At 37.1% G+C, this 22,140-nt stretch overlaps 1 protein-coding gene across 5 annotated transcripts; it reads left to right on the top strand.

Annotated features, from left to right (window-relative positions):
• Positions 1–1,713: 1,713 nt before the first annotated feature.
• LOC137001960 (nuclear body protein SP140-like protein) lies at positions 1,714–11,770 on the top strand. Of its 5 annotated transcripts, none has more exons than XM_067361338.1 (15): positions 1,714–1,844; positions 2,028–2,201; positions 3,902–4,076; positions 4,201–4,398; positions 4,483–4,602; positions 4,686–4,819; positions 6,490–6,546; positions 6,633–6,855; positions 6,966–7,105; positions 7,198–7,266; positions 8,019–8,146; positions 8,243–8,351; positions 8,475–8,549; positions 8,733–8,876; positions 11,391–11,770. In XM_067361338.1, exons 2-15 carry the CDS (start codon positions 2,040–2,042, stop codon positions 11,553–11,555), a joined length of 1,899 nt encoding a protein of 632 aa, XP_067217439.1. In that variant the 5' UTR covers positions 1,714–1,844; positions 2,028–2,039; the 3' UTR covers positions 11,556–11,770. The 5 variants fall into 5 exon arrangements, with proteins under 5 accessions (XP_067217439.1, XP_067217441.1, XP_067217440.1 ...); XM_067361340.1 differs by having other exon boundaries at positions 10,837–11,531; XM_067361339.1 differs by having other exon boundaries at positions 10,829–11,531.
• The last annotated feature ends 10,370 nt before the right edge of the window (positions 11,771–22,140 follow it).

Genomic DNA, 22,140 nt, shown 5'->3' with positions numbered 1-22,140 from the left:
AGCAAGAGTAACAGCAGCTCTAGCTCTAGTTCTCGCTGTGATTATGATTGTGATTGTGTTTTTTGTGTATTTTAAGTTATAAATGAAGAAACTGAGAGCGAATCAGACACAAATGACTCTTTCAAACTGATCAAGAAGCAGAATTCCATATAAATCCCAATTTGACATTCCAGAATAAATCAGATGATCTTCCATTTTCACTTCTGAAACGCAGGGCTGAAATCTCTTAAAAACCAGTGAGACTGAGATACAAAAGAAACGCCAAAATGATGCTGGACGGACTTATAATCAAAACTATAATCAAAAACTGCATAATTCCAACCTAAACTGACAATTATGCTGTGATTCATGCACTATTGAAAGAACAGATGCAAGTTTATTTCCAGATTCTAGCCGAGCTGAAGCAATGATATAAAATGTAATAACCCTGCATAAGGGACAATAGAAGGTTAAACTGATGATTGATGGTTTGGATGATTTCACTCTTAAAACTGACTCTTTCCTCACTTTCCTTATTTGTGCAACTCGTGTAAATTTGTATATGCGCGTGTTTATGTGTTAGATATTAGTTTTATGTGTTAATCAATATAGAATAATCAATAAAGCCTCATTTGTATTTAAAGAGAAGTGTCTTGTGTTATGTGCTTATGAATTTACTGTCTTAAACTGCTGGTAAATCTTGGATTTGAGAACATATATAAATTCTTAACAAGTTCTCATTTTTATTCTGGGTTATTGCGCCCTCTGGTGGACAAAAAACCTAAACACGGACGCCTCAAAAACTAAACTGTTAGGAAGAAGTTAGAGGATTAATATGTGATAAAGTCATTATTTTTGCATGTACACGATGATGGAAGTGTAATCACTTACTCTATAATGTAACAGTATTAAGGCGATGATGACCCATTCAGAAGCCTCCGGCAGGACTCCTGATGTGTGCATTGCTTAGGGCCTCTTAGTTATTGCTTAGTTATTTAACTATATTAACCATATATCAACCATAATAACTGAGACTCCACCCATATGTAACATAATTTACATATATTTAAAGAGAAATTCAAAAAATGTCAAATTAAAGGCAACGTCTCCTTTCAAACCAGTTACAGTCTTCAACACATCACACTATTCTCAACCGTGTCATATTAATATTTTTGGAAAATATAGGGAAGATAATTCAAAATAAAAAAAATTCTTGCAAAACTGTGGCTTTAGTTTAACATCTAAACTAATAATACACAGACACACCATTTGTCTATTTTTAACTTCAGTCCCATAAAATGTGAAAACTATTTTAATAAAAGATCTTTAATGCCTGTGGAGATGTGGAGTATTTAGAAAATTAATTATTAAAAAAAAAATAATAATAATAAAAATAAATAAATAAATAAAAAATCCAAATATTAGGCTAAATCCCAGGAATTACCTTTATGATGAATTGGTTCAAGAAAGGATTTGACTGAAGGGTTTTTTTTTTTTAATTAACTTTCTTAAATAGTTTTTTTAATAACCTTTAGCAGAAATGGTATAATACTGTAAATTGCAATAGCTAGTATTTTCTTAAAACGTGCAACATTTAAATCCAAGAAGAAAACATTTATTTAGCATTCGCATATGTAGGCTGACGTGATTATAATAATAATAAAAAATAAACTTGTGGTTTTCTAAAGTCGCACAGGCTGACGTTCGCTTTCCCTACATCACTTCCGCAGGTACTTTGAGGTTTATAAGCCAGTTTCATTCAGTCCCACACAGACAGGTGATTTGAAAACAACTCATTCTGTTTTTCATCTGCTCGTGAAGCTTACAGAAATACACAAATCCTTCCAGAGCTCGAGCGTCGACAGGTAGGCAAGAGTCAAAAATTACAATGTTGCGTTAAATGGTAGCAAAAAAATATCTGCAGGCTTCAACATTTCTGATCTATTCAGTTGGAGAAGTGTGAGACATTTCTTCATAATTATGTATTTGATACATAACTGTAGCATAACTATTGTATTATATTATTCTGCTTTTATGTATCACTGTAGATCTGTGAATCAATGGGAGCCAGCGGCCAATTGGACCCGTTAGACTTTCTAACGAATGAAGATTTGCTGTATTTTCTCCACCGCAAGAAGACGGAAATTTCGTGCATAGATCAACCGCACGCGCTGTTCTCTCAGCTGCGCGACCACGACCTGATGACGGAGGAGCTGTTTGAGGTGAGAACACCCCCTCTCTCTCTCCTGATGCACGAGAGGAGTCTTATCTCCTTTATACTCATTCATGTCAACTCTAGACATCTTCATTTATATAGCGCGCTTTTCACATTACAGATGTTTCAAAGCTGTTTTTAAAGGGATAGTTCACCCAAAAATGAAAATTCAGTCATCATTTACTCACCCTCAAGTTGTTCCAAACCTGTTTACATTTCTTTGTTCTGCTGAACACACAGAAAGATATTTAGAAGAATGTTTGTTACCAAACATTGCTTTTTTTTTTTTGTATTTTTTGGAAAATCATGGATTGCACAAAAATAGCTATCTTCAACAATGATAATCATAAATGTTTCTTGATCATCAAATCAGCATATCAGAATGATTTCTGAAGGATCATGTGACACTGAAGACTGGAGAAATTCAGCTTTGATCACAGGATTAGAACTTTTTAATCACATAGAAAAAATGAAATATCTCACAACTTTACTGTTTTATTCAATTTTTTTTTTTTTTCAAATAAGTGCAAACTTAATGACCATGAGAGAAAAAAATCTTACCAACCCCAAACTTTGAACTGTAATATATACCAAAGTACCATGGTATTATTATCATCTCTTACATTCTCAATAGTACATCTACTGTACTATATTTTAAAAAGCAGATTTACCTAATTAATTTCATTATTGTGCAGAATTGTTATTGTAAGCACTGTGACGTCTGACTTCTATTTTCCTTAAAGGTGCCCTAGAACGCTTTTTCACAAGATGTAATATAAGTCTAAAGTGTCTCCTGAATGTGTCTGTGAAGTTTCAGCTCAAAATACCCCATGGATTTTTTTTAATTCATTTTTTTAACTGCCTATTTTAGAGCATCATTAACTATGCACCGATTCTGGGGCTGCTGGCCCTTTAAATCTCGTGCTCCCTGCCCATTGAGCTCGCAACTCTATATTACAGTGCATTTACAAAGTTCACACAGCTAATATAACCCTCAAATGGATCTTTACAAGATGTTCGTCATGTATACTGTAAGCATGCTTCGAATTATGTGAGTATAGTATTTATTTGGATGTTTACATTGATTCTGAATGAGTTTGATAGTGCTCCGTGGCTAAAGCTAACATTACACACTGTTGGAGAGATTTATAAAGAATGAAGTTGTGTTTATGAATTATACAGACTGCAAGTGTTTAATAATGAAAATAGCGACGGCTCTTGTCTCCGTGAATACAGTAAGAAATGATGGTAACTTTAACCACATTTAACAGTACATTAGCAACATGCTAATGAAACATTTAGAAAGACAATTTACAAATATCACTAAAAATATCATGATATCATGGATCATGTCAGTTATTATTGCTCCATCTGCCATTTTTTGCTGTTGTTCTTGCTTGCATCCCTAGTCTGATGATTCAGCTGTGCACAGATCCAGACCTTAATACTGGCTGCCCTTGTGTAATGCCTTGAACATGAGCTGGCATATGCAAATATTGGGGGCGTACATATTAATGAGATTTGCCTGTTCTACAGAGGTCTTTTGCACAAATCAAATTTACATAAGAAGGAGGAAACAATGGAGTTTGAGACTCACTGTATGTGTTTTCCATGTACTGAACTCTAATTATTTAACTATGCCAAGGTAAATTCAATTTTCAATTCTAGTGCACCTTTAATGTCTTGCTTTCTCTGATTTGTCTGTAGAAGGTGAAAACGATTCGCTCTCGTGAGCAGAAGCAGAAGCGCATCTATGAGGTTCTGGACCGGCTGGAGAAAGAGAAATCTCAGTGCATGCATCAGTTCTGGCGCTGTGTGTTTGAAGAACACATCCTGCAGCTGTACCCGACGCTCCGCAAGCTCAGAAACAGCCTGCTGGATGGTCAGTGGTTGCTTTATTATGCTATTATAGATCAAGAATGTGTTCATGTTTACAGCAGTGTTATTTTAGTATCATTGAGATACTTTTTTATTAATATTTCGATTTAGCATCTTTTTATTCTCAGGCAGCTTCAGATTCTATGGTAATTCTCTGGATGTCGAGACATGGATGGAGAATAGTGAAGGAAAGGGGGAGAAAGGAAAGGAGACAAGAAAGAGAAATAAAGATGATGGAAGTAGTGACAGTGAGGATAGTGATGAGCCGGGTCCTTCCTCTGCTTGCAAACGCACTCGGAAGAAACCAGCCAAGAGCCCCTCATTCAGTGAGTCCCTAAACTACTGCAAGTTCACTGGTGTATGGTGTCTTATGCTTGTATGATCTGTGTCTCCTTCTCCACCTTTCTCAGCATCTTCTGTGAAGAAGGGAGACAAGCAGAAGATTGGGAAGAGACCTGTTAATAAATCTCAGGTGTCTGTAAACTGTGGGGATAAAGTGGGCACTTTCTATTGGGACAAACAGTCAAAAGGTTCAGTTTTTGCTATAATTTATTACAGAATGTGTTTATCATACTGTTTACGGGTCTGAATGCATGCTCTTTCTCTCCTGTAGGGGAGAAGTGCATTTTATCCGAGGGACGCTGGTTCACCCCATCTGCTTTTGAGAAGTTCGGAGGGAAGGAAAGGTATAAAAACTGGAAATCCAGCATCCGCTCGGGAAACACAACGCTTAAGAAACTCATAGAGGTACATAATGCAGGCACTTGCAGATAGTAAAATAGTTACAGATCCGGATCTTTATACTCATCCTGGGAGGTTTTGCTGGAAAAACACATTGTCGGCTGCATTACTATTTTTAATGTTTTTGCACAAAGTCTCTTATGCTCATTAAGGCTGCATTTATTTCATAATAAATACAGAAAAAACAGTAATATTGTGAAATATTATTACAATTTAAAATGATGGTTTTCTATTTTAATGTACTTTAAAATATAATATATTTCTTTGATGCAAAGCTAAAATTTCAGCATCATTATCAGCATTTATTTAAAATAGAAATCTTTTGTAACAATATACACTACCATTCAAAAGTTTGGGGTCAGTAATTTTTTTTTCTTTTTTTTTTTTGAAAGAAATTAATACTTTTATTCAGCTCGGATGTGTTAAATTGATAAAAAGTGATAGTAAGGATTTATATTGTTAGAAAAGATTTATATTTTGAATAAATGCTGTTCTTTTTAACCTTTTATTCGTCAATGAATCATGAAAAAAGTATCACAGGGTTCAAAAAATATTAGGCAACACAACTGTTTTCAACATTGATAATAACTGAGTATCAGAATAATTTCTGAAGGATCATGTGACACTGAAGACTGGAGTAATGATGCTGAAAATTCAGCTTTGATCACTAAAATATATTATATTTTAAAGTACATTAAACTAGAAAAAACATAATTTTAAATTATAATAATATTTCACAATATTATAGTTTTTTCTGTATTTATTATGAAATAAATGCAGCATTAATGAGCATAAGAGATTCATTCAAAAACATTAAAAATAGAAATGTTTCCAAACTTTCGACTGGTAGTGTACTTGCATACTTAATTTAAAATTAAATTAAAATTAGCTAGAAATAAATATGTGTTTTATTGTTTAAACCATTAACATTGTCAATAGTGCATTCATTTACATTTATATTGATTAATTTATCATAGGCTCCATAATATGATAAAGCTGTCGAATGGGAAAAGCACCCATGGTAATTAAAAGAGGTGATGTATTTAAGCCAGTAAATAATAGCAAAATGATCATGGGACCCTGTTTGTCTACCTGTCGTTTAATACAATTCAGCATCTCTTTATACTTTTATTTCACGTTATATTACATTTTCATATATAGCATTTATATAATTTAAGTAATTATATCTAATATTTACATTTACATTTTTATGCATCCCACAATATACATTATTTATGAACATAACATGCACACATTAACTATTAGTAGTAGGATGCAGTCACAAATTATCATTGTTCAGCGAAGTGTTGCAGGCGAAAATCCACCCATTTCAATAGGAATCCAACAGGAATCCACGGGATTGGGAATGTCATGTGGGGTTGAAAGATTTCCCTATGCATTAAGTTCACATTGACATCGCTACACTATATGGACCATAAACCTTTTTTGTTAATGTGACTGCACTGTTAGTGTGAGGGTAAATGCACTTTTCCTGTTTGAAATAATATTAGGTTTTAAAACCGTATAGCAACTTCTAATACAAAGCAACATAAGTTCAGCACATATTTTCGTATCTAAGTTTAAAGTACATGAGATAAATATGTATCTTCATTAAATACAGCAGACCCCTCAGATAGTTGTGTGATCTGACATCACTTCCCTTCTCATTCTTTCAGGAGAAGGATCTTCAGACTCCACCGATGGAGAGGAGAAAGAGGAAATGTGTCCCAAAAGTACTTTCTTTCTCTCTGTCCAATGTCAGGTATTGTTTTTCCTGTTTTTTCTTAAAAATTCACTATGACTTTGTTCCTTCCTGCAGTGTATGAAAAAGCTGTTTGAGGATGATGATGATGAGGAGGAGGAGGAGGATGAGGTGGAGGATGATGAGGAGGAGGATGATGATGGTCATGATGATGATGAGGAGGACAAGGATGAGGCAGAGGATGGAATGATGACAGATCTGTCAGTTTTCCGGGCTCACTCTTTACCAGTCACCTGTGTTTCACTTACAGGGACTTTACACAAAAGCAGGTTTGCATCAGGTATGTTTCTGCACTGAAGTGTGCGCTGCAGCAGTCTGTGCAGAACTTAGTATGCAGTTTATCTGTATCAGAGGTTTGAGTGGGAAGTGTTTATGTTTACTCTGTTGCAGGGAGTCGTGGAAAGTGTATACGGACTGAGGAAAGCTGGTTCACTCCGGAGGAATTTGTAAAGCAGGACCCAACTCTCACTGATGGACACTGGAAGAAAGATATACTGTGCCATGGAAAAACTATCAACTTTTTGATCAAGGTGTCAAACTGAATAGAATGTAAAATGATACAAAAGAGAAAAATCATGATTATTTATTTATGCATTTGTTTATTTGTTATTGTCATTTTTAGGAAGAGATCCTACACATCCATTCTTTTCTGTGTGAATGTGCGGAGTGCAGTGATGACCCAGAAAATCTAGTAAGAAACATCTACAACTGACATGTCTGTAATTAATAATCAATCATCATAAAAATAATTGATGACATTAACTTGAATTCTTACTAGCATGTTAAATGTGTGTGTTAATCACACAAGGCATTATTTATTGAGGAAAGATTGAAATTAAAATTTCATAAACTAAAGATATTGTGAATCTGACGTACATCGAACATGACCAACTAAAAGGGAACTCTGGATTACAGTATGCCAATCTAAAACCTATTGAGAATAATGGTAATTAAAGAAACCCCCTGACACACTATTTCCCAAAGCATAGAGTACATATGGTCCCTCTCTACATAGTGTTAAAATAACACTGAAGCAGAGTTAAATTTAATGAGATAATTAAGCAATTAATGAAGTAATGATTGTGCAGTAGTGATGAACACCTGCTGTTAACAAGCAGAATCACTGAACAAAAAAGAAAAAACACAGGAACTACAACTGACTTCAGTCACAGCCTTATTAATTGCTTAATTATCTCATTAACTTTAACTCTGCTTCAGTGTTACTTTAACAGCTGATTTAACTCTGTGCAATAACAACTGTCATAAAGATAAAACAAACAATAAAAAAAAAACTAACATTAGCTTAGTTTTCAGTATCTAAAATGATTTTTTTTTTCTTTTCACTTTTGGGATAAAAAATGAGACATCAGCAAATTGCGCTTCAGCAAAATGCATTAAGCCTATTTTATGTGATAATTATGCTATATCATATCTTGTGACCAGATGGACCAGAAAAATGACGATATGTGTTACATATGTGACTTTGGGGGAGATCTCGTGTGTTGTGACGAGTGTCCACGAGCTTTTCATTCACGCTGTCACCTACCAGCTGTAGCTGGAGACTCACCTGGGTGAGAGACAGAAAAACAACAAATAAAATCAATAAATCAGCATGTATGTGTGTTTCAAGCATTCATCCTTCTGTATACGTGTGTGTTTGCTTGTAGGGAATGGATTTGTACCTTTTGCGTGTTAAGAACCAGTCAGCAATGGCGTGACTCCAGCAGCATGACTGAACAAGAAGCTCTCAATGCCCCAGTGTCGCAATACAGACTGGTAAACACACACAAACCCAGCAGCTTAATATAAAAGATCTATAGGCTGATCACTGGGCTTAGAAACAGAACAGTTATTTATGGGCCTAATGTTGTGTGTGTGTGTGTGTGTGTGTGTGTGTAGCACTGCCACTATCTCCTGTTATATGTGTACAAGGAGGACATCAAGGAGGTGTTTGTCAATGATCCACGGCAAACAGTAAGAGTATCTCCTTATTTTAACCTGCGCTCTTTTAGTCACTTCAAAATTTATTTTATTTTATTCTCATGGTTTTCATTTAATTATAATTTGATTATAAATAGAATAATAGGGGTTTACAATTAACATTAAAAAATAAATAAATAAAAAAGATTAACCAGAATTTTTTTTTTTTACTTCCAGGTGTCCAGATACTCTGAGTTCATATCTAAGCCGATGTGGCTAGACAGAATAAAGCTAAAGTTGGAAAGTGACCAGTATCAGACAGTTGGTGTGTTTGTTTCGGACTTTCAGCTCATTTTCAGCAATTGCAGCACATTCAATAGGGTAAGATTCACTGAAACACACAGGACATAATTAATAAAGCACCAAAAAATAAAATTAAACAGATCAAATTTATGTATTTTGCAATGTTGTTAGATAGTTTTTTAATCAATTATCTGCAGTCTTCTGCAAGGATCTAGAAATTAATGACTACATATGAAATACTTTACAAGTGACTGAACGCAGAGTTCTGGTAGATGAGCATTTGTGAAGTGTCCTCTATTATTATGAAAAATCATGTTTTGGAAATACATGATTCGTCAAATAGTCATTTGTAAATTCAGCATATTATTATGAAAAATGGCTTTTTGAAAAAGCACATTTAATTATGAAAAAATAGACATTTAAAGGTGCCCTAGAACGTTTTTTCACAAGATGTAATATAAGTCTAAGGTGTCTCCTGAATGTGTCTGTGAAGTTTCAGCTCAAAATACCCCATATATTTTTTTAAATTAATTTTTTTAACTGCCTATTTTGGGGCATCATTAACTATGCACCGATTCAGGCTGTGACCCCTTTAAATCTCTCGCTCCCTGCCCCCCGAGCTCTCGACTATAATACATTGCATAAACAAAGTTCACACAGCTAATATAACCCTCAAATGGATCTTTACAAGATGTTCGTCATGCATGCTTCGGATCACGTAAGTATAGTATTTATTTGGATGTTTACATTTGATTCTGAATGAGTTTGATAGTGCTCTTTGGCTAAAGCTAACATTACACACTGTTGGAGAGATTTATAAAGAATGAAGTTGTGTTTATGAATTATACAGACTGCAAGTGTTTAAAAATTAAAATAAAGACAGTCTTGTCTCCGTGAATACAGTAAGAAACGATGGTAACTTTAACCACATTTAACAGTACATTAGCAACATGCTAACGAAACATTTAGAAAGACAATTTACAAATATCACTAAAAATATCATGTTATCATGGATCATATCAGTTATTATTGCTCCATCTGCCGCTATTGTTCTTGCTTGCTTACCTAGTCTGATGATTCAGCTGTGCACAGATCCAGACGTTAATACTGGCTGCCCTTGTCTAATGCCTTGAACATGGGCTGGCATATGCAAATATTGGGGGCGTACATATTAATGATCCGACTGTTGTGTTACAGTCAGCGTTATGTTGAGATTCGCCTGGTTTTCTGAGGTCTTTTAAACAAATCAAATTTACATAAGAAGGAGGAAACAATGGAGTTTGAGACTCACTGTATGTCATTTCCATGTACTAAACTCTTGTTATTTAACTATGCCGAGGTAAATTAAATTTTTGATTCTAGGGCACCTTTAAATGGAATTTAATTAAATTGAATGTGTTTTATTGAATTTCATTTTGAGTAATTTGGCCCTCCATACGGCCTTACTTCACCGCTGTCTGACACCAGCATTGCAAGCATGGCTAAACGCCACCTAACTTTAGTGCACAGTGATTGGATATTTACTCATATCAGTGTGTAGACTTATGGGCACACACAAACAGAGCCCATTCTGAGAGAAAACAAATGCACAGAAATTATTTAAATGCAAAACTGAAAAAATGCAATTCACAAGCATGTATTACAGAATGGTTCAATATTATATTGAGAATTGTGGCATCCCTTGTCAATACATGCAATTAACCAGTTTCTTACTTGCGTCAATTGTCACGTAAAGCTTTGTGCTGAAAGTCACAGACATGAAGCTGAAAACCACAGGAAGTGTGAAGCATAGAAAGGGGAGCATTGACAGGAAGTTAGACGGCTCACAGCATGCAAAATCAAACAGGGTGGCAGAGAGCCAAAAATCAATACAAATGTCAAATATGGACAAATATCTTTAACCATTGACTTAGACATTTTGATGATTTTTGTTTGATTTACATGACGAGAGGACACTTTTTTTCTTTCTCTTTTTTTTTCTTTTTTGACTGACATTTGTTTTGTATTTTGTTCTCTTTTGCTCTCTTAAGGACAATAGGTTTGGGCAAATGGGTGCCAGGCTGAAGGAAAAGTTTGAGAAGGAGTTCCAGAAAATCTTCACTATCCAATAACAGCTTCCCACATATATGTATAATATTTGAAATGCCGAGCTGCAAGTTATCATCATGTTTTGTCCATCTTTACAGTGGTAAACACAACAGTGTTCCTTGTGCCGCTGTAAAACTCTTACAGAAACTGAAGTCACTTGCATCACAGCTCCCCCTACTGTGTGGATCAGACTCTTCATTGTTGCATTTTGAATTATGCTTTCATCATTTTCAGTGATTCCAGTTGCATCTTTAGTGATTTTGTTGTCCAAAGAGGTGGACTTAGAGGTTTTTTTTGCAAAAGACAGTCGAATTTGTTAAATACCAAATGAACTGACTAAAGTGACATTTTTGAAAATAAGGCATTTCAATAACTGACTAATAATGTTACTCAACCTAAATATAGGAGCCTGATTTAAAAAATGCTAATTTAAAAGAAAACATGTCAGACGGACTTATGCATTCCAGACAGATGAGAATTTGGATTTCTCCTTCCTCCTTCTAGGAAATAACGTCTGGAATGGCACTCAAAATGGGACATTCTACCTCTGAAGTCGGCGTACATCGATCAACCCTGACCTCAGTGAGACGCGTCATTGGACGTCACTACCAAGATGTCCTGATTCTAATGAGCATAAATGTGAAAACAAACTTTAACATTAGATATTAAGTTCATGTTGCATTTGTTTTTGCTTTTCTTCAGCTGTTTTCAAAGCGATTGTTATTTTTATACTGTTTTTGCCATAACTGACACACAAACATGATATGCTCTCCTTGTGTTGTGGTGAAATTGGGATTTTTCAGGTTTGAAAATGCCTTTTTTGGTTGCCTTTTTTTATTATTATTTATTTATTTAGAAAAGAGCAGTGCATACGTTTTTTTTTTTTTTTTACCACCAAATCAGCTGTTCTGTCAGTCAAATCAAGGATTATAGCATGATCGCTCTAGAATCTTTGGTTTGCTGTTAAAGGGTTAGTTCACCCAAAAATGAAAATTTCTGTCATTAATTACTCACCCTCATGTCGTTTCACACCCGTAAGACCTTCGTTCATCTTCAGAACACAAATTAAGATATTTTTGATAAAATCCGATGGCTCAGAGAGGCCTGCATTGACAGCAAGATCATTTCCTTTTTCAATGTCCAGAAAGTTACTAATGACATTTAAAACAGTTCATGTGACTACAGTGGTTTAACATTAATATTATAAAGAGGCATTAATACTTATTGTGAAAAACGTTTCTACAAAGTACTTAAAGTGCTCTATTTTTGCACACTAATTTTGTACTTAATATACTAAAAATTCTTCTTTAGTACTTCTGAAGATCATCTTAAGAACATCTAAGTGTGCTCAACTGTGCTATTTTGAGACAGTATGAAATATGAACTAAACAGTGGTTTTATATACTATCTCTGTATTTAAAAAATGTATTTAGTTACCACTTGTAGTACACTATGGGTTCAAATGTACTATAAGTAGCTCATATTTCATACTGTCTCAAAGTAGAACAGTTGAGTACACTTAGATGTTCTTAAGATTATCTTAATATACTAAAAATTCTTCTTTAGTGCTTCTTAAGTACAAAATTAGTGCACGAAAATAGAGCACTTTAAGTATATTATAGAAGTTGTACTTGTGGGCACTTATGTTGGGCCAAAATGGGTGTCTCCTGGGCTTTCTTACTGGGGCCCAGCCTTATTGAAGATAGCTGATGATAAAAAGCAGAATCACTGAAGGAAAGAGGAACAACAAGAAAACAGCAACTGCAGCTTCCAGCCACAACCTTAGAACAGGGGTGTCCAACCCTGGTCCTGGAGGGCTAGTGCCCTGCAGATTTTAGCTCCAACCCGAATCAAACTCATCTGAACCAGCTAATCATGGTGTTCAGGGCTGCTTGATAATTACAGACAGGTGTGTTTGCGCAGGGTTGGAACTGAAATCTGCAAGATGGTAGCCCTCCAGGAACAGGGTTGGACACCCCTGCCTTGGGTGATGAGACAGTTACCCATAATCCACTGTAAGGTTTTTGCTGCGTTCACCACCAATCACACTATTGTTTTCCTCCACATAAAACAGAACGTGAAGACAATTTAGAAACTTTGTTTTTAATTTTAATTTTTAAATGAAAACATATTATTGTGGATGTGGCATTAGATTAACATAATGCACATAAATTATTAGACACTGTCACACATGTATGTAGGCTAATTTGACAAAAGATTTGAAAAGTTGATAAATCATGAAAATATATATTTTTTTACAGCGCAGTGGCAGACAGCACTCAGTCTATGCACTGATTTAAACTGCTGATCAGAATGAATGACAGAGACAGAGAAACATCATGTAGTTATTTTGTTCTACTAAATAATGAGCCAGGAGCTGATTCATGTTCTGTTGGGTTTTTTTTTTTATAAATATAACACAAAAAAAGTAACGGTTTAGTAGGGTAGATCATATTTCCAATTCCAATTTAAGACAATTACTTTGTATTCTAAATGAATATTAATGGATATGAAAATATATTATTATTATTTTTAAATCATAATCTCTCCTCTCGGGTGAATTCTAGGCAAGGTGAATCTCACAAGAATGGTTAGGGTTAGTTGGTAAAGTGAAGTGAAAGTGAAAATAACTTAACACTTGGTTTACTCAAGCCCTTTCGTATTGAGATGGATGTATACCTAGAGGGCTCAGTCGCGTCTACAAATGGCAATATGTTTCACACAATCTTGATTAAAAACATTTTCTTTATAGATAAAGTAATATTTTGGCTTATTTTCTACTGTTGTCTAAGTGGTGCACATCAAGGTAAGTACAGAGTTCATTTGTTTATCCTATGCTGATCTGCATAAATCTTTTTAGTTTGCTTCCTGGTTATATTAGCAACTTTTATGTTATATAAACATTTTAAGGTAGATAGGCAGATAATTAAGTTAAGGCATGTACACTTTACCTGTGAAAAGTACCAAAGCAAATAAAAAACCTGTAACCCGTAACACAACTAATCATTCTTTCAAAACCTGATCTCATGCTTTCATTCTAGTTGTACATATTTTCATTCCACATAATCACTGTTTCAAAACACAAGATCATTGTAATATGTAATGAGAACATTTGGCTTAATCACCGAAACACAACAGTTTGTTCTTCTTTCAGTTTAGTAATTTTAACAATCAGTTCATTCAATGCAAACAAGATACATGTTTCAAATCACCCTTTGCTGAAATATTTACAGTTACACAGGATACAGATGCCACATTAGAAAACTTACATTACCTAAATTACATAATTGGCATAAAATCCATAATGTTTTTAATATCTATTCAGTGTGTTATCAAAAGGTGTGATGAAGTTATGAAATGGCCATGAGGTTTTGTCCGATTAGAGAGTTTGCTGCCAATACAGTAAAGGTTCTCGCTGTACAATATGACTCAATCTATACTGTAGTTAACCTTTAAGATGTTGTTACAGTAATCTATTTACAGTATCACAGCAAACATACTGTAATGTAAAATGCTGCATTTGATGCTGTCTCTCTCCTTCTGATGTATATCTGATCAATCTGATGTTATAAAGTCATTGACTGTTTCCATATTTTATGGGGACATTCCATAGATGTAATGTTTTTTGTTTTGTTTTTGTTTTTACTGTACAAACTGTATCCCCTACCCCTAACCTACCCATCACAAAAAACTTTCTGATATTTTAGATTTTCAAAAAAACATCATTCTGTATGATTTATAAGCCTTTTTCCTCATGGGGCCCCCCAAAAAAATGTCTCTACAACATCAGAATTTAATGGTTCTTGTGCAGGCATTTGGTCCCCATAACATAGAGAGTACCATGATCACACACACAAACACACAAACACTTTGAACATAGTGGTTAGAATCTAAGAGAAATCACTTATAATGTAAAATAAAAATTAAGTACTTATGATTATCTGTATCGGAAATTGCAAACAAAGTAGAAACTATATCTGTATCTATAGAAATCACCAAATGATCCATTGATTAACCATTAAGATCATTTGGATTAAATAACAGACGAATGTATTAAACCGAACAAAAAGAGATGCAAATCAAAAGTTTGATAGTAATAGCATTACGAAAGGCAGTTACTGTGAATGAAACATTTACAAAGGTGAAACACTTATTTTGTGTTGTGAAAAGGATACTTTGTGATTTTGTGTATTGTACTAACACAAAGTTTGAAAAAAGTGCACTTTTGATGATCTGTTGTGATAATAGTATTATGAGTTTTGAAAATGTACCAATTGCTTGTGAAAATTGCACCAAAGCAATTAAAACAAACTGTAATATGGAGTTGGCCCACCCTTTGCAGCTCTAACAGCTTCAACTCTTCTGGGAAGGCTTTCCACAAGGTTTAGGAGTGTGTTTATGGGAATTTCAGACCACTCTTCTAGAAGCGCATTTGTGAGGCCAGGCAGTGATGTTGGCGAGAAGACCTGGCTCACAGTCTCCTCTCTAATTCATCCCAATCGGGTTGAGGTCAGGACTCTGTGCAGGCCAGTCAAGTTCCTCCACACCAGACTCACTCATCCATGTCTTTATGGACCTTGCTTTGTGCACTGGTGCGCAGTCATGTTGGAGCAGGAAGGGTCATCCCCAAACTGTTCCCACAAAGTTGGGAGCATGAAATTGTCCAAAATGGATTGGTATGCTGAAGCATTAAGAGTTCCTTTCACTGGAACTAAGGGTCAAGCCCAACCCCTGAAAAACAACCCCACACCATAATCACCCTCCACCAAACTTTACACTTGACACAATGCAGTCAGGCAAGTACTGTTCTCCTGGCAATTGCCAAACCTAAACTCGTCCATCGGATTGCCAGACAGAGAAGTGTGATTGGTCACTCCAGAGAACACGTCTCCACTGCTCTAGAGTCCAGTGGCTCGTGCTTTACACCACTGCATCCAATGCATTGCATTGCACTTGGTGATGTAAGGTTTGGATGCAGCTGCTCGGCCATGGAAACCCATTCCATGAAGCTCTTTACGCACTGTTCTTGAGCTAATCTGAAGGCCACATGAAGTTTGGAGGTCTGTAGCTATTGATTCTGCAGAAAGTTGCGGACTTCTGCACATCTGTGATTTTACGTGACCTGACACATCATGGCTGAGTTGCTGTTGTTCCCAATTGCTTCCACTTTGTTAAGATACCACTAACAGTTGACCGTGGAATATTTAGTAGTGAGGAAATTTCACGAATGGACCTATTGCACAGGTGCCAACCTACCACAGTATCACGCTTGAATTCACTGAGCTCCTGAGAGCGACCCATTCTTTCACAAATGTTTGTAGAAGCAGTCTGCATGCCTAGTGCTTGATTTTATCCACCTGTGTCCATGGACGTGAATAAGAACACCTGAATTCAATGATTTGGAGGGGTGTCCCAATACTTTTGGCAATATAGTGAATTTCTCGTGACTGTGAGGCAAGTATACACTGAGTTTCGGTTGATGTTTGTTATGTGCTCAAGTTCACTTAGACCGAGACGGCTAAAGCGCATCCTGATTGTTTTCATTATTTTACAAAAGCACAATGTTGTGCTGTTATTTTTGTGAGTTTACAGAAATAAAGTGGACCTTTTACTGTTTGCATTACGACCAAAATGACGGAATATTTTAGGTTAAATGCAAGTGATTGCACCGGTGCCTCCATGTCGTGCAGTAAGGTCTGCCGAATCATCTGTTACCTTTTGACGTAGACGTCGAGTTGCCTCCAATAACTCTTTCCATGTACTGAGCTGAGTGGCATCAGGAAGGGTATGATCTGGTTCCATAATGGTTAGGCAGCAGATAGTAAGACTGTTCAGTTCAGGTAACTCTTCTGACCTTGGCTGTTTAGGTCTCTTTGGCCAGTGGTCAGAACTCAGTTTTAAAAATAATGTTCCCTGACTCCAGTGGCCAAGCACAGTAAAACCTGGGAGTTGGTACCTCTTTTGTGATCTGCCGGGTTTTGCTACATACCTGGTGGTATGTAGACAAATTTTTCATGGCAAGTAAACATTTATTTAGCAAATGCCATCAGAGTTGTGAACTCATTTACTCACAAGTCTCTTTCACAGCCTCATCAGGCCCCAGCACCGATGGTGTGAGGACCCTATTGGAATTGTTCAGTCAATTATTCTTCTTCTCCGAAATGAATCTCATTTTTGAGGGCTTAAACATGCTCGAAAACTCATGAAACTTTGCACACGTGTCAGGAGTGGTAAAAATTTCTGTCTGATATGGGTTTCAGAATTAGGTGTGGCAAAATGGCTCGATAGTGCCACCTACAAAATTTCAATTTAATGAGTTTGTTTGCCCATATAATCTGTTTAGGGTATTAGGTTAATTTGGCTTGCTGTACACTCGGAGGGGCTCGATGAAGCATCTTCAACTCGAGCTCTGATATACCCCCCACAGTGAATAAATATAGGATATGATTACATAGGGCAAGGTACCTGAGATGAAGGTGGAGTTTGGGGAGGTGGAGGGATGCTGGAACAGCTGAGCATGATGAGAGGTAAGAAGCTGCTTATATACTCTGGATTGGAAGATCAGATGGGCTCGCTCACATTTAGGAACTTCACTAAGCGCCCATCACGCTATGTTTCACGTAAAAGTATGAAATTAAGTACACACATGCAACAGTCCAATACCTACAAAAAGTCCTTGGGAGCAAAATCTGAAAACCAACAGGAAGTGAGATATTTTGAATTTTATTTGTAAAATAAAATTTTTTATTTTGCCATTTCCAGTCATTGTACTTTAACAAACTCCTCCTACAGCTTTAATTAGATCAACATCATATTAAGTCAGTCTAATCTAAAGGACTTTGCAATAATAAATTGCGAAGATCTAGAGTTTTCGCCGAAGGGCATGTCTGGGCGTGGCCTGACAAATTTCGATGTTTCGCCATTAAACAGGAAGTTGTTGTAACTCGGGCATACAATGTCCAATCTGCCCCAAATTTCACATGTTTTATTTGAGTCCTACCTGAAGACATCTACATGCCAATACTCAGTTACAGTCATAGCGCCACCTGAGGACAACAGGAAATGTCATGTTTTACAGTGTGATTAACTCATAGAGCTTTAATCAGGTCAACATCAACATCATATTTGGTCAGTCTTAAGGCCTTAGCAATGTTAAATTGTGAAGATCTTTAGTTTTTTGTTGAGTTTTTTCATGCTTTACACTCCCAGAAACACATTTCAATATGCTATGAAGTACCAAACATGTTAGAAACACGTTAAATCATGCAACACTTGGCTAAGTGCTAATATGTGCGATTAACACCCCAAAACAGGATTTTTTGTAATTCATGCATACAATGTCCAATCTGCCCCAAACTTCACATGTTTGAGAGGAGTCCTGGCCTAAACACATCTACATGACAAAGTTTAGTTATAGTAATAGCGCCACCCACTGGCAACAGAAAGTGACGTGTTTAACACTGTGATTGGTGATGCTCTAGAACAGGGATGGACAACTCCGGTCCTGGAGGGCCAGTGTCCTGCAGAGTTTATCTCCATCCCTGATAAAAACTCACTTGCCTATAACTTTCTACTAATCCTAAAGACCTTGATTAGCTGGTTCAGGTGTGTTTGATTAGGGTTGGAGCTAAACTCTGCTGGACACTGGCCCTCCAGGACCGGAGTTGTCCATCCCTGCTCTAGAAGCAACATACTATAATATGCAATTGAGTGATAAACATGCTAGAAACCTTCTAAATCATGCAAACTCAAGCATACAATGTCCGATCCTCAAGCTCTTTGTTTGATAAGTGCCCTGGCCTGAAGACATCTACACACCAAAATTTAGTTATAAGCTGCTTTTCCACTGTCAGCTGATGGGTTCTCATTGCATATCTGTTCCATTCCGTGCCGATCCGGGCCAGTTGGTATGGTTACGGTTACATTTTCCACTGTGGGGCAGATAACAGCCGGTCTTTAGAATGTAGGCCTAATACAAAAGCCTCAGTTGTTGCCTTGGTAACACAATGGTTTACTGATTATATGAGATGTAAATAACAACCGCGTTATGGAGGATGATCTAATATATCTTTTAATTTTATTATTAATTTGAGTTTACGTCACTTCACTTTCACTTTCAAATCTTGAGCGCTTAGCCAGCTACAGAGAAACTGGTAGCCAGGCAACAGACAAGTGACCAATCCTGAGTGGCGATGTCATTTCACGGATTCTAGCCGCACGATTCAGCATTGTTAGACAACTGTGCCGAGAATTCCGGGCCGAAAACGGTTTGTAACTGTACCAGGCTCCACTGGAAACACAACTGGAACCGTTCCTTACCATTCTAAGAACCGTTGTGCTAGACGTTGGAAAAGTAGATATAGTCAAATCGCCATCAGCTGGTAGCAGGAAATGTGGCAAATACAAATGTCCTCCTATATTTATACTTAAATGCATATCACCCACTGTGCTCTGTTTTCTTAAAGCCACCGGGTTGCGGTGGCATGGGTGCAAGGGCCCTTTCATCACTGCTTGCAGCTTTAATTGTGTTTATAGTCGCACCTTTACAAACTATTCTAACTCAAACTTTCAGGAAAAATATTTTCAAATAAACACTGGCAGAGTTGTCAGAAGCTTAATGGTGGTGATGTTGAAGTCATGTGACTGTAGTGTTTGTTTGTTTATTGTTGGTTGTGTTCATTTGTGGAAATTATGATGATGAACAAAATGTGTGAGAATTATAAACTTTATTTTATTTTCTGCAATAATCCAAAAGCCTATGGAAAAATCTTATTGGGTTGTGGTCGAGAAAACAGAATAAAGTTTTGGACTTCTTAGGCAATTAAGAAATTCAAGCCTTGCACATTTTAATAAGTATAAGGGAATCCGTATAAGGGAACACGTAAGAGGGTGTATGGTCCCCATACGTGGCATGCTGTTGTGTGTGTGCGTGTTTGTAATCATTGTTTGCCTTTATGTTCCTCAGAGAAACACTTCCTCCACTATAAGTTTACAGTCCTGACTAAAGCAGACACATTCCCAGAGTTCAGTGCTGAGGTTGTTGCTGATGACAGACAGATCAAACACTTCAGTGATGAAGAAAAAGTCTGGATTCTGACTGAAGATGACTGGACTGAACCTCCAGACCCACCTGATTCTAGAAACTGGTTCCTACATCAGATCAGGACTCTGACAAACTGCACAAACTCACAGTGTTCTGGTGAGATTCATGATTTCTCTTATTAATTATCATGTTATATTACAGTTTTTTTTTAATTCGCTTTGGTACTATTGTAACGATCGGCCCAAACGGTTGAGTTTACATGTATTAAAATGGGGACAGATTATACTGTGCGAGAGGTTTGGAGTGTTTAAAAGATGAGATAACAACAGAAATAAAGTGAATAAACAATACGTAATTACAATATTCACACGGAACTTAAAATAACACAATAAAACTAGAAAAACGTAGGCTGTTAAAAGTGTGGAGTCTGTTTGCACCATACCCTAAAACAGTCCATAAGAATCCTAGCGTGCTGTAAGTCCCAATGTGAAAGTGTCCACCAGGGTATATACAAAGTCCACAGAAGTATTAATCCAATGAAAAGTGATGTGGTTTGCTGGAAAGGTAAGTCCATAAAAAGAAACTTCACAGTCCAACTAGTATAGGTGAACATCAGTTTGTAATGAGAAGTTGATTGTTTGCCATACTGCCTCCTTTATAGAGAGTATGCATAGACGTCAACTTCCCGCCGGAACGCGCTCCCTCAGCTGGACTGAGTGGCAAAAGAACCTGCTGCATGACTGGATTTAATAGGGGAAACTGAGAAAATGCGAGTAAAACAAACAATTACAATAAAGGTTGGGCTCGAAAGTGTTCCTTACAACTTGTTAAAATAACCTAATCCATGGATATTGACATGTAGCCAGGAGTCGTGTTTCCTGACATTTATATGTGCCTGATTTCGACGCCGGGAAAATACATAAAGCAAATCTGCCTGTGAATATTGTATATAACTACTAGGTAGGTATAAGTCAGAGTAATCACTTATATCAATGTTATATATATATATCATCATATCGTCCAGACCTAAAACTTGTATAGTTTTTGTCAGTGTTTATTTAAAAACACCCAATTATGCAGAATATAAGATGGTAAATATTTAATTGATGAGTTCTCAACACAATATATAACAATATAACTGGTAGAGGACCTGCAGGCATTTTCAACAAATCGTGCCTAGAGTTCGGGCCGGGTGACGACCATGTGGTACTAAGACCCCGGCCTAGCTATGTGCCCAAGGTCCCTACCAATCCCTTCAGGGACCAGGTAGTGAGCCTGAAAGTGCTGCCTCCGGAGGAGGCAGACCCAGCCCTGGCTTTGCTCTGACCAGTCCGTGCTCTGCGGCTGTACATAGACAGAACTCAAAGCTTTGGGACCTCAGACCAGCTCTTTGTCTGTTATGGAGGCCAGCAGAAGGGAAAGGCTGTCTCTAAGCAGAGGATGGCCCACTGTATAGTAGACGCCCTGCCCGCTCAGGTTGCGTGCTCACTCTACGAGAGGTGTTGCATCCTCCTGGGTGTTGGCTCGTGATGCCTCGCTGACAGTTTTTTGTAGAGCTGTGGGCTGGGTGACACCTAACATGTTTGCTAGATTCTATAGCCTTTGTGTTGAGCTGGTTTCCTCCCGTGTTCTCACCTCAACCAGTCAGAGACACAGAGAGACCCCGGCTTAGTGACAGCTTGCTGCGCTACATGCGCTTATTGCTCCAGAGAGTCCCTACAAGGCAGACCCTGTTAAGTCCTCCACCATCCTCGGCAGTAGGACATGGCAGAGTGTCTGGCGCCAGGCCTATACTTCGTTGCATCCTTAAGAACAGGATTTAGGCTGGGTACCATATGTGCGACCCTTCGGGGATCCCATATGTGTTTTCCACGGTTGCTCCTAAACGAAGCCTGTGTCTTTCCCTTTGGGAGAACCCACCTCTTACCAGGTTGGAGTCACCCCAATACTTCCATATGTAGTATGGCCCTACAGGATTAGTCCATGTGTACTTCTCCACATAACTCCTTCGGAATAAAAAAATGTGGCTTCCGCAGCGTTCCCTTCCCAGACTGAATGGGAACGTCTCGGTTACAAAGGTAACCCTCATTCCCTGAAGGAGGTAATGGAGACGTACGTCCCGTTGCCACAGTCACTGTACTCACCTGCTTGGCTCCTCAGCGAAAACCTAAAGAATGCATTGCACCTGCTGCTCATTAAAGGATTAGTCCA

This window comes from Chanodichthys erythropterus, chromosome 15, assembly GCF_024489055.1.
Source record: "Chanodichthys erythropterus isolate Z2021 chromosome 15, ASM2448905v1, whole genome shotgun sequence".
Lineage (NCBI taxonomy): Eukaryota > Metazoa > Chordata > Actinopteri > Cypriniformes > Xenocyprididae > Chanodichthys > Chanodichthys erythropterus.
The sequence above is the reverse complement of the archived record's forward strand: the minus strand, read 5'-3'. Positions and strand labels throughout refer to the sequence as shown.

Excerpts from the sequence above, each read along its gene's own strand:
- LOC137001960 (XM_067361338.1), top strand. The coding sequence starts at position 2,040 with ATGGGAGCCAGCGGCCAATTGGACCCGTTAGACTTTCTAACGAATGAA. Across the intron at positions 7,267-8,018 it reads GTGATGACCCAGAAAATCTA|ATGGACCAGAAAAATGACGA; the intron begins GTAAGAAACATC and ends TCTTGTGACCAG. Across the intron at positions 8,877-11,390 it reads ATTGCAGCACATTCAATAGG|GAAATAACGTCTGGAATGGC; the intron begins GTAAGATTCACT and ends TCCTCCTTCTAG.